The 12314-nt window shown below is 45.0% G+C and overlaps 1 protein-coding gene across 1 annotated transcript; it reads left to right on the top strand.

The window, feature by feature from the left end:
• Positions 1-7384: 7384 nt before the first annotated feature.
• LOC148775373 (short palate, lung and nasal epithelium carcinoma-associated protein 2A-like) lies at positions 7385-12155 on the top strand (the record flags this gene model as incomplete). Its single annotated transcript, XM_088843638.1, has 3 exons — positions 7385-7422; positions 8740-8844; positions 11986-12155. Coding segments are annotated over 3 exons (300 nt in total), but the record flags the coding sequence as incomplete, so codon positions are not given.
• Between the last annotated feature and the right edge of the window lie 159 nt (positions 12156-12314).

The following is a 12314-nucleotide window of genomic DNA, read 5'->3' as shown; positions in this document are numbered from 1 at the left end:
GGCTACTTGCTACATTCCCACCAGCTGGAGCAACGTACGTAGGGGAGAAACGTGGGGCCAGCCACCCCACACCCTTAGCCACTACACATACCTGTGGTCACCTGCAGGGCCAGAGAGAAGGGAGGAGTGGATTCTAATGCAGCAGAAGTGCCCCGTGTCTGGGGAGAGGCAGACGTGCACAGAAAGTACTTGGAAACAGAGCAACATGCTCTCCCTCAGGAAAGGCACCTGTGGGCAGGGTCCCCGATCTGTGTGTTATAAAAACAGTGACAACAACGCGTCAGGGAGCACGTGTTCATCAGCTACGATCACAAGGCATTGTTATAACACAGGGGACACGTCAGGGAACAAAACAGACGAGATGCCTGCCTAGTGGGGCTCCCTCTCCAGTGGACGAGGAAGAAAGCTAATCTTTAGGGACTGTGTGTCCAGATTTATACATGTTAACTGTGTACCCTTCAGACCAGTTCAGTGATGTAGGTACACCCATTTGCCCTATTTACAGGTGAGTAAACTGAGTCTCGAAGAGGGCAAGATCGTAAGGCTAGTAAGTGGCAGCGCTCTGATTTGCTTACAGCCTCATCACACTTTCAGAACTGCACACACTGTCCCTTGTCTCCCTCCCTGTTTTCCAGGGCTCCTGAATGCTGCCGTAGGTCACACTCACGACTACGTGTTGCAGCAATAGTGATTACGGTTCTCTATTATTCACGGAGCACCTTCCTCAGCCGGGGCTGGGCTGGGCTCTCTGCTGACATTTCCTCTTGTAGTGCCCCCAGCAGCTCTTCTAAGGGAGAGGATATTCTAGTGCTCTTTTCATGGTTGAAAGCAAAAACATACAGGGCTCAGAGAGGTTATGACATTTACCTGCTGTCACACCACCAACAGGGAAAAGTTCTGGGATGCACACCCAAGGATGACCTAAGAGCAAGCTTATTGTACTGTTACAAATAAAACGCATGGATTCCTGGATGGGTACATTTTAATTAATCAGCATTAAAAATTGCTTACGCAAGCTCTAAAAGATATTTATTGAAAATCCGCTCTGTGTCAGGCCCTGGGCATGAAGCCTGTGGTTTTGGCCCTGATGGCTTCAGAGACGGGGCGGTTATCACTGTGCCCAAGGAGCTGATGGGATTCATGCTCAAAGCAAGAGTTTGGGTCGCCCAGCAGGTGGGAATGTAGCAAGTATCCCTTAGATGTTGCTGACCAACTGTCAGAGCCCTGAGGAGTCAGCCATCTAGCAGGGAACCTCTGTTCATTTTATAGTTAGAGGCAACGGAGAACTTGGGAGAAAATGAACATGTTACTCAGAGTCACAAAGCAGGTTATTTGTTGGCCAAGACTGGAACTTAGATAAGGGCCTCCATTTCTTTCTCCCAGCACCAGGCAGGTCCCAGAGTCCCACTCTCCATAAATGTTTGGAGACCCATAACCATTGCTGGCTAAAGGGCTTCTTGGATATGACCTGGTCCCACAGTGGCAAACACACAATGCCTCCACTCTCCCCTCCTGAACTTGTGGCAGACATCACTAATCAATCCTTCCCTCCAAGTTCAGGAGCTGCCTGAGAGGACTTCTTATCAGAAACCTCCATCCAATCCCTATATTCAATCAGATCATATTTGAGACCATGGTACTGTCTTCACTAACTCAGTCCTAGAAGGGAATCAGGCTTATGAGGAAGCACACAAGGAAGCACACCTGTCCAGGGCTATACACCATCCCCCGAGGGAGCCAGAATTTGTGGACACTGGCATACTGGGGAGCTGAACCCATTTTATCTCATTCATCTTTACTGCGCACAAAAGTAAGAAAGGCAGAAGCCACTGCTTAAGATTAAGCGTATTGAGTGCTTTGTCTTCTCTCTCAGTCTTCTCATAACCCTCTGGGTGGGACCACGTATCGACGGGAGACCTGAGGTGGAGGGGGTGAAACGGCCTGACAACAGAAACAGCTGTCATCATCATTTCAGCACTGGTGTTACTGCATATCAGGGACCTACTTCATGCTCAGCCCTTCACACACATTATCCCACCACATCCTCACCGCACACCTGGAGGAGAATCCCATCTTTAGACCCATTTCACACACAGGGGACCTGAGGCTCATGGAGATGGAGCTCCTTGTCCAGGCTGCACAGCCAGTAACAGGAGGAGAGGATTCAAGCACAGCTGACCCAGCACTGAAGCCGGGGTATGAGCGCCAGCACTTCAGTACCATTTTAATTTCCACTTGCCACCAGGATCCAAACACATGTCGGTTACCCATTTTACCAGATGAAGCCTGGGGCCAACACCAGGTCTGAGCTCCCTGTATCACACTCAGTCTCCTTGGCTGTGTCCTGAGTAGGGACAACTCTTTGCACAAGGGTTTTGCACAGCCCTCACCTCTGCGCCCACAACCAGGGGAAGAGGGGCCTCAGATATTTGCAGAACTGGGCACTGAGAGTCTGGGAGGATGGTCTGCTGATGGGCCTGAGGCTCTGCTGGACAGGGTTCTCCATGACCCAGGCTTAAGCTTAGGCACCTGCCCTGTGCTTTGATGGTGGGAACAGAGTCAGGGAGAGGAAGGCTAACTCCAGAAACCTCTGGACCTACCCCTACATTCTCCTGGCTGCTCTCATGTCCAGGACAGGGTTCCAGGTTTCTACTGAGATACAGGTGGGCAAATGGAGGAGACGACCCTGGGTGACTAGCGGGTGCTCCCAACCTAATGCCAAGTGGGCATGCATTTGTACTTCCCGGACCGGGTGTTCCAGGTTGACAGGGGCCCAATGCACCAGGCATTACGACCAACTCAAACAGCAGAGGCCAAAGAATAAAAAGGGTATTCAAGTCCAAGGACTCTCTTGCCCCACCAGCTGGCCTCAAGGTGATCTGAGTGAAATGTCCTTCCCTGGGGACCCAAACACTGGCCCTTATCTTTGTGAGACCTGGGCAGTCACCTCCCTTCCCTAAACCTCAGTTTCCTCACCGGAAAGTGGGGCTTTCTGAACTCCTCAACTCCTCACGGAGTTGCCCTGAGCACCAGTTGCAAAAGTGGACCTGCAGTGCCAAGCCCAGGCCCTGGCACTCACCTGCCCCTACTGGGACCTGGGCATCATGGCTGATGATGCCACTCACTGCTGCCCCCAGAGGACAAAAAAAGCTGGCTTTGTCCTGGGCGTCGTCCATGATGAGAAACCACCCAACACCAGCCAGAGTGACTCCAGGAGGCCATGGCCAGGTGGATGTGGGTCTTGGGAAGACAGGACAGTGAGAAAAGGAAAGAGGCAGGAAGCCTGAGTGCACTATATCCCCATGGGGCAGCCAGACTCAGGGAGAAAAAAGAGCTGGGATCAGGAGTCATACAAATGAGCCACAGTGATCTTCGAATGAGGGACCAAGGAAATTTCAAATCATGGCTCACAGTCACATCAAGTCACACAGGATGTTAGCAGTCATCTGGTCAAATTACCAAGCATCTCAAATGATGGGACCCTCACCAACTTATCAGAGAGTGGATGGCCTTATCAGATGCCATAGAGATGCTTGGAGCATTCTAGAGCCAGGTCAGGGTCTTGGGACCCACGTGAGAGGAAAGCCCTAGAGGAAAGGGTGGTAACAACTGGTTGAGGGTGGAGAACAAGGGAAAAATCAAATGATAATGATCTGCTGCGAGAGAAGCCAGCAAGAAGCAGAGCTTGGGAAGATGGGGAGGGACCACCTCAGGTGAGCCGTCACAGAGGTTGCAAGGTGATGTCGAGAGCCAGGGACAACTAGGCAGGTGAGTTCTGCAAAAAGGGATCGGTCTGTGTGGAGGTCAAAGACAGCAAAAGGGCTGACATCTTTCTGGGACAGAAGGAAGTCAGTAGGGCCATGGAAGGAGAGGTCGATGGGTTTGGGGTGACAGTGAACAGTTCCACAAGGCCATGGTAGGGACGCTGTTTTGAAGCTGAGTGCTTCAACCTCTGGCCGCTGCACTGAGAGCAGAGGGGTTGGGGCAAGTGTGCATAGGAATCCTGCATACATGAGGATACATATGGAAGCAGACTTTGTTCACTCACAGGAGGAACTCTACTGACTAATCGGAGTAGGCAGACAGGGGTGGGTGGTCCTGAACTGAAAACATTTGCCCTAAGGCTGGTTCCACTGTGAGGGATTTTATGGAGAGCACTCAGACATAAGAGAAGGTTTGGGAAGAATGACCTCACTGGTCACTGACCCTGACTCTGTGGGCCACAATTCTAGCCCCATGTCTGTCCCTGTCTTACTGGGGGACCTCAAGCTGGTTTCCAAATACTGATAGAATTAGTATCAGTAATTTCCCTCTGAGCCTGCGTTTCCAAATCCTGATGGAATTAAGCTGGATGATCACCATGGGTCCTTCTACCAGAACACTCTCCACTTCATCCTTTCTCGGTCTTTATCCCAGCCCCGACTTGCAGTGGCCGCTGTCTTGGCAGCACGAGAACCTGCTCTTAGTCTTGGCACCAAGTCCTCTCCATGTCCACTTTTTCCAGTTCAGTCATCCTGGGTGACCTTTGCTTTGGAAGTCTCTCTGTATTCGCTCTGGACAGGGTTATTTTCATTGGAGTCTCCTTGGATGGCTCTGACACAGGGCTTGGTTCCGGGGGCAGCCTCCCACCCCATTGTCATCCAGGAGATATAAGGGCCATCACCACCCAGCAGAATTCAGGAGACTGTGCAGGGGAGCGAGGATTTTGTAAGTATTTTCCTCCAAACCTGTGAATGATGGGCTTTCTACCTAATGTCACCCCACCTAAGGCCTTCAGAAGGCTTTGTGGGCAGGAGGCAGAGGGATTGGTCTAATTCAATAATCTTGACTCGTGTAAATTGAGAAATGGATTCAACTAGGAGAAGTGCCAAACTGACAAGCAAAGCAGGGTCATGATGTGGTGCCCATTTATGTGTTCATACTTTTATTCAGCAAACTTTCTTTTGTTGTACTGAGCGAGGAGCAGGGTTTTTACTATGTGTAATGAATTCAATCGTGAGCTACGTCACCATCCCTCCTCTGGGGGGTGCACAGCCTGATGGGAAAGGCAGTCAGTCTTCCCTAACTGGTGCCCGGGATTCTGGTCATATCATGAAGGCTGCAAGATGGTGGAGAGGGGCCCCCTAACCTGGACTCTGGGGAGAGTCTAGAGTGATCTTCCTAGAGGACATGATTTCTCACTGAATTTGGAGTCGGTAGGAAGTGACTCAGGAAAAATGAAAAGAAGAGGGAAATGTTCCAGGCAGAGAAGCCAGCGAGTGCAAAGGACCCCTAGCAAAGAGCACTGACCAGGAGTCAAGTATGACTTTTCAAATAGTGTCTCCTACTTTCACTGGTTGTTTCCCTCTGGGCAAGTCGCTCTAGCTTTCTGACCTGGGCTGTAAGAGACGAGATAGCCATGTCTATCTTCAAAGTCTGCTGAGTGTCAGAGTCTTAGCGGCTCATCCACGATGCCATTTCCCTGTGGGTAATTCTCACTCCTGGTCCTCCCATGACTGTCCAGGTGTCAGGACAAGATGTTTCAGCTTTGGAAACTTGTTCTCTTGTGCGGCCTGCTCGCTGGGACCTCAGCATCTCTTCTTGACAATCTTGGCAAGAATGTTCTGAGGAAGCCGAATTCTGGTCTTGAGAGAGGACTTGATGCCTTTGACGATACACTTGAAAGTGAGTCAACAACAATGGCCAGTGGCGCTTGGGAGCTTCCTGCTAAAGACTGTGCCTGTATTAGCAGAAGCCGCAGCAGGGGCTCTCTTTATGGGTTGCTTACTAAGACAGCTGACTAATTGGTTCCTGTTTATTTGGAAATAATGACTAATTGGTCGTCGTTTATTATTTTTCTAGAAACAAGCAACACTTCACTGCATATCACTTTACATCTTATAGCATGGTAAACTTTGCTAATAGATTCTTAGGATAAATTCCTCAAAGTGACATTTCAAAAGTTCAAAAGTATACATATCTTAAATTACAATAGATATTGACAAATAATACCCTATGCTAACATTTTCTCCAATACTCTATGAGATTACCTTTTTTCCACTTCCCTAACAGCACTGTTGTGGACAACTGAATTTTTTGCCAGTCTCACAGATGAAAGGTTATAAATCATGTCACTTTGCTTTTCCCTAATTATTAAAGGATTCACTCATATTTTTCATATTTTATTAGTCACTTACATATTTAACTTAAATAGTTTATTTATATTTGCAGCATATCCTTTTCTGGGCCATTCAATTTTCTTAGTACTTTGTATTAACTAATTGGAATAGATTTCCTACCTAGCCTAGGTAACTTTAAAATTACCTACCTTTCTAGTCAATCATACGTCCTTGTAATTCTGATTTCTTGAAAGAATTTGGCCTTCTTTTCAATTTCTGGAAACATTACCAGCACCCTGAGAAATATTCTTCATAGGAGAAACTAATTTCTGTATATGACTGCCTTTCAAACCTTGCCAGGGCTTGGGCAAATATCAAAGATACAGGAGGGACCCACTTTCCAGTTTCAGTGCTGATAAAACTGAGCTCAGAGCAGAAGTGTCTGGATTATCTATAGGACCAGACGGAGTTTCCATCTCTGTTTCCATCATTTTAATTAGGTAGCTATTGTCCATTGCAGAGCCAAACTGGAGTACTCTGATTACATACCTTTTCCTGTAGCCTTTTGTGTGTGTGTTTCTCAGCTAGTTGTTGCCTTCCTGTTTCTCATTTGAGTTCTTTTCTACACATAAATTCTGAACTCTTTTCAGATGTGCCATTCTACATCTGCCCTGCCAAATCCCTCTTTTCTCTGAAACACCCTCTGTTAGGACTCTCTGTCTTCTTGCTCCTGAATGAATCACTGCTTTCTAGGCCTGTTATCCAGGGCTCCTACTTGCCACTTTAATAATTTGAAGCCATGTTTCTTCTTTGATTCTACATTTTCCATTTCTTATTTTATTCTGTTTATTCTGTTTGTATGAGCATCTCCTTAATCTTCACTACTAGAAGCTGATGTGCAATCAGTATCTATTGCCTGCTCAGTGGGTTAATTGCTTTGTTGAAATGATGAACATATATTAGCATGAAGGCAGCATACTAGGAACAAGGTCTCCTAGCTGTGTGACTTTGGCCCATTTCTTAATCTTTTGATCCTTTATTTCCTCATCTGAAAGTGCAGGGAGTAGCAATATCTACTTTGTGGAGGTGTTATAAGATGAAATAACCTGGGCAAGTAGTCTCATTAGTGCCTGGTGCCTACGAGCTGCTTCTTCAGTTGTGCACTACACTAAACGGAGATTGCTTTTGCAGCTGTCTTTCAGAATTTGAAGACTGAATTGGAATCCAGGTGTTCGGAAGAGGTTGTACAGGAGACCCAGCACACTGAGAATTTGTTGGAATGACTCATTTCTAGAATTTTTCAAGTAGTGAACAGGCTTACAGGGTGAGTTGATGCTTCATGTTGGAGATCTTTGTTCCCAGAAAAGAGAATATGTCTCTTTGGGGAGGTAAGTTTAATATAAAAGAAAGAAAGATGAATAAACCTTGTGTGTTCTTGCAGAGCAGAAGGGGTCTGAGGCCAGCTCTACCAGAGCCTGGGAAAATTAGAGTCAGCGCTACAGGGCCTGTCCAGGCATCTCATGGGTCTGGACCCTCTGATACTGTGATTTCAGAGTCAGGATGAAGGTTCTCTTCTCCCTCACCTCTACCTGCTTGCTGATGCCTAAAGTCCCTTTTCTAAGGAATAAGACTTTTCTTCTCTGAATATAGCTGAGTATAAAAGTCTGAATGGCCTCAGGAGAGAGAAAATGAGAATTCACACCATGTAGGTGGCTCCACACATAATGTCTGGGAGTCAGGCAATTCTGGGTTCAAATTCTGACTCTGCAGAAAAAGAATTAATTAATGCTGTCTGCAGTAATGAAAGGATGGGGATAGAGATTGTCATACTAAATGAAGTAAGTCAGACAGAGGAAAAACAAATACCATATGATACCACTTATATATGGAATCTAAAACATGATCCAAAAGAATTTATACAAAACAGACTTGTGCACATAAAAAGCAAACTCATGGTTACCTGAAGAGAAAGCAATGTGGGTGAGAAATTAGGCGTTTCGCGTTAACATATGCTAAGCTGCTTCAGTCATGTCCAACTCCTTACGACCCTATGGACCATAGCCCACCAGGCTTCTCTGTCCATGGGATTGTGCAGGCAAGAATACTGGAATGGGCTGCCATCTCCTACTCCAGGCATGAACATAGACACACACTATATATATAGATAGATAGATAGATATAGATATAGATATATGCGTGCACACACACAAAACAACTAACAAGGATCTGCTATATAACACAGGGAACTATACTCAATGTTCTGTAATAACCTATAAGGTAGAAGAATCTGAAATAAAGATACCTCTATAAATATACATATCTCTACCTGAATCACTCTGCTGTCCACCTGAAACTAACACAACATTGGAAAGCAACTATACTTCAACTAAAAACAAAACCCAAAAAACAAATACTGGCTCTGGTACATATTCACCCTTGGCGTCTTGAGGAAATCACAGCCGTCTGATCCTCAAGTCTGCCATGCCACCCAGTGGAGAGAATCCAACCCCTGAGCAGGGCTCTCATGAAGACCAAAGCAGGCGAAGCCCATGAGGCTCAAAACTCAGCACAAAGCTGGCATAGAGAAGAGACAAGCAACAGCTTTCAGGAGTGACAAGAGTGAATTGTGGTTTTTACGCAGGGTGAGAATCAGGAATGTCCAAGTCCCGGATATCACATTCGAAGCGACTTCTGAAAACACTGCTGACGTGAAGATCCCCATCACTGCTGACATCACCGTAAACCGGTGAGTAGCCTTCGAATCTGAGGGTTGGGAGAGGCAGTGAGGTGTGGCCGATAGGTCTCCAGTCTGGAATCAGGCACTTTTCCACCCTGCCGCCTTGCTCTCCCAATCTGTAAAATAAGGAGGCCTTTGCAACTCCCAAATCCTAACCTTTAACATGTTCTAAGAAACACTGCCCAGAACCAAATCTCTTTTTTAAAAACTCCTCCATGAAATATAATTCCAAAATCATAAAACTTATCTAATCATAATAGCTGAAAATTGAGAAGACATGAACATTTATAACCCTTAGGCAAAGTTTCCTCCAGCATCATTTTGTCTCTCAAGATTCTCTTTAAATGGCAGTCACCAGTATGGCCATATAGTAGTGTACAGTATGTGATGAAAGGCATGCGAACATTATATGGAAACTGTAATTGCATTAGGAATTTTATTCATTCATTAATGATATAAGTTATATTAGAAACAATAATTTCTAAGTATTTTAATTACTTTTTAAATACGAAGAAAAAGGAAAACGCAGATGTGTAGAAGAGTCTTTACAAATTAACTGTCCTGCGATTTCATCATTCATTGGATTTGAGATCTTAGGATAGACAGCTTGCCCAAGATGCTGGACCTGATTCGTATGATCATTTATAATGTTTTCTTGCCTTCTTAGCTCTCTGCATATAAATCAAATGCTTTTCTACCATAGGCCTGATCCTATGCTAGTTTTAGAAATTCATCCAATTGTCGGGTTTGTAGACATGTAAAAGCTCATTCTGCTTATACAAGAACTCTGTTAGACTTGTGTCATCCTAATGTCCTTAAACCATGGCAACAGTCTGCTTCTAAATTGGAAAATTAAAAACAATAGCTGGAAATCAGAGTCAGGGCTATGGGAAATCCAAGATGGCTGCTTGGCTTTTCCCAGCTCCCTGACAAACCTCATTTTTTATTTGATAGGTTAAAGCCTCCCTGGCTACAGGGCCTCCATAGTGAAAAATCACGGAATATTAAGTTTTGTAAATTGTTAAATTAAGTTTCTAGTTTTGTTAATGTCTGGAGGAGCCTGGTAGGCTGCAGTCCGTGGGATCGCTAATGGTCGGACACGACTGAGCGACTTCACTTTCACTTTTCACTTTCACACATTGGAGAAGGAAATGGCAACCCACTCCAGTGTTCTTGCCTGGAGAATCCCAGGGACGGGGGAGCCTGGTGGGCTTCCGTCTAAGGGGTCACACAGAGTCGGACACGACTGAAGTGACTCAGCAGCAGCAGCAGCAGCAGCAGTGTTTACTAAGACTCACTGCTGAGACAGTTCCTTGTTATGTGATACTGCTAAAAGATTTAATTAAGTTATTGAAAAAGACACTCTAGGTTAGTTTCTAAGGCTTATCTCAGTAACCAATCTTCAAATAAAGGTCGGATGCTCCATAATGTACAACCAGGAGATTAACACCAGACTATAATCATTTAACGAATGAAGTCAGGTGACTTGGGGTATACCAGGCTTTATCTAATGAAAGTGCTTGACTTATAATTCTTATTTTACTAATAACTGCTAGCTATGGCTATATTATTTTCTATGTCACTTGTTTCACTGAGCCTGTGATATAATGCTGAACTGACAGTTCCATATGAGATCAATAATTGTAATAATGTGACTCTGGGTGTGGGAAAAAGCAACAGGAGGAAATATTTTCCTGGACCAGGAGGCTAGTAAGACAGTGGTCCAGAGACTTTTGCTACTTGCAAGGCCTGGTCCAATTTTAGCACACTGAGTGGCCCATCACTTCCCTAGACCTGGGAATGAGCCTTCCCAGCACCACAGGACACAATGGCCATGAAATGGTGTCACATGGTCAGATATGTGGCTATGAAGGGACCCTGCTGACTGGAAGTTGGTACTTGCCAGCTGCCTCTACAAAGATTACATCATGACCATTGCAAGCTGCTGACCTTCAACACCCCCTGAAAGAAGTTCAGGGTGAAAATCAGGAATGAGGCACTCTGTGCTCTGAAAAAAAAAAAAACTGGCAGAACAGGCCTTCAGATAGTTAGATCTTTTCAGAAAAAGGTTTTATGAGTTCCAATTCTTGCATCTTCTCATACCTAGAAAAACACTGACGTCATTAATGGTGAAATCTGCTTTGGCTATTAAAAAATTTTTTTGTTCTTTTTTTACAATTAAAAGTCAAAATAGAGTAGCTACGGTTCAGACATCCTGGGAAATAACTATTTCCCAGATATCCTGAAAAATGATATTATGGGTGTGATTTCAGATTAGACGCTGTGACCTAATGTAAAACTTAATGCTCCTGTAATGCATTTTTGCTTCTGTACTTTGCTTGTTGCTCGTAAACCAAAGTTACAACATTTTAAGATAAGGTTGTTTTTAAGTAAAGATTCCTAAAATTGTTTTGAAAAAATAAAAAATTTTAAAAAACAATAATAATTACTTTTTAAATACGAAGAAAAAGGAAAATGCAGATGTGTAGAAGAGTCTTTATAAATTAACTGTACTGCAATTTCATCATCCATTGGATTTGAGATCTTGGAATAGTTAAGTAACCTCTCTAGACCAAACATTTCCTCACTCTGAAAATAGAGATAATGATAGTATTTTTCCCTCAAGGTACTGCTGTCAAAATGAAATCGCTTAATTCAAGTAAAAGACTTTTGTGAAATACTTAACACAGTTTGTGCTCAAGAAATGTTAACTATTATTTTTATTTTATTTATTGGTGTGATACTGCATAAAAATTTCATACAAGGCAAACCCATGGGGCCAGAAAATTGACTCACTGGAAAAGACTCTGATGCTGGGAAGGATTGGGGGCGGGAGGAGAAGGGGACAACAGAGAATGAGATGGCTGGATGGCATCACCGACCTTATGGACGTGAGTTTGAGTGAACTCCGGGAGTTGGTGATGGACAGGGAGGCCTGGCGTGCTGTGATTCATGGGGTCGCAAAGAGTCGGACACGACTGAGCGACTGAACTGAACTGAATGTAAGAATGTAGATTTCATAAAAAATTTACACAGTATTGACTTTATCCATAGACATCCCATGCAATGGCCATCTAGAGAGAGAGACTCATGTGGGCAACGTGAAGAGACTTCTCCACCTCTGGTCACTGTGAATCTTATTCCCTGCAGGCCTCTGTTGGGTGAGATTGTCGACCTGGACCTCAATGTGAACCTCCAAACTAGTGTCAGCGTTGAAACTGATCCCGAGACTGGTGACTCCAAGGTGGTCGTGGGAGAATGCATCAACAACTCAGAAAGCATCTCCCTCACAGTGCGGCACAGGTGAGGCCCACACATCTCTGCAGAGCAAGGAGTTCCAGAGGAGCGGAGACCCGTAATTTCAGCCCTATTCCTGACCTGGGAGGGAGCAGAGTATGGTAAAAAAAAAAAAAAAGAGTTCAGACTCTGGAGTCAAGCTAGCTTTGCCACTCACTTGGGTCTTTGTAATCAATTTAGTC

This window comes from Moschus berezovskii, chromosome 15, assembly GCF_049115385.1.
Source record: "Moschus berezovskii isolate FMDL1 chromosome 15, NW_MosBer_1.0, whole genome shotgun sequence".
In the NCBI taxonomy this organism is placed as follows: domain Eukaryota; kingdom Metazoa; phylum Chordata; class Mammalia; order Artiodactyla; family Moschidae; genus Moschus; species Moschus berezovskii.
The sequence above is the reverse complement of the archived record's forward strand: the minus strand, read 5'-3'. Positions and strand labels throughout refer to the sequence as shown.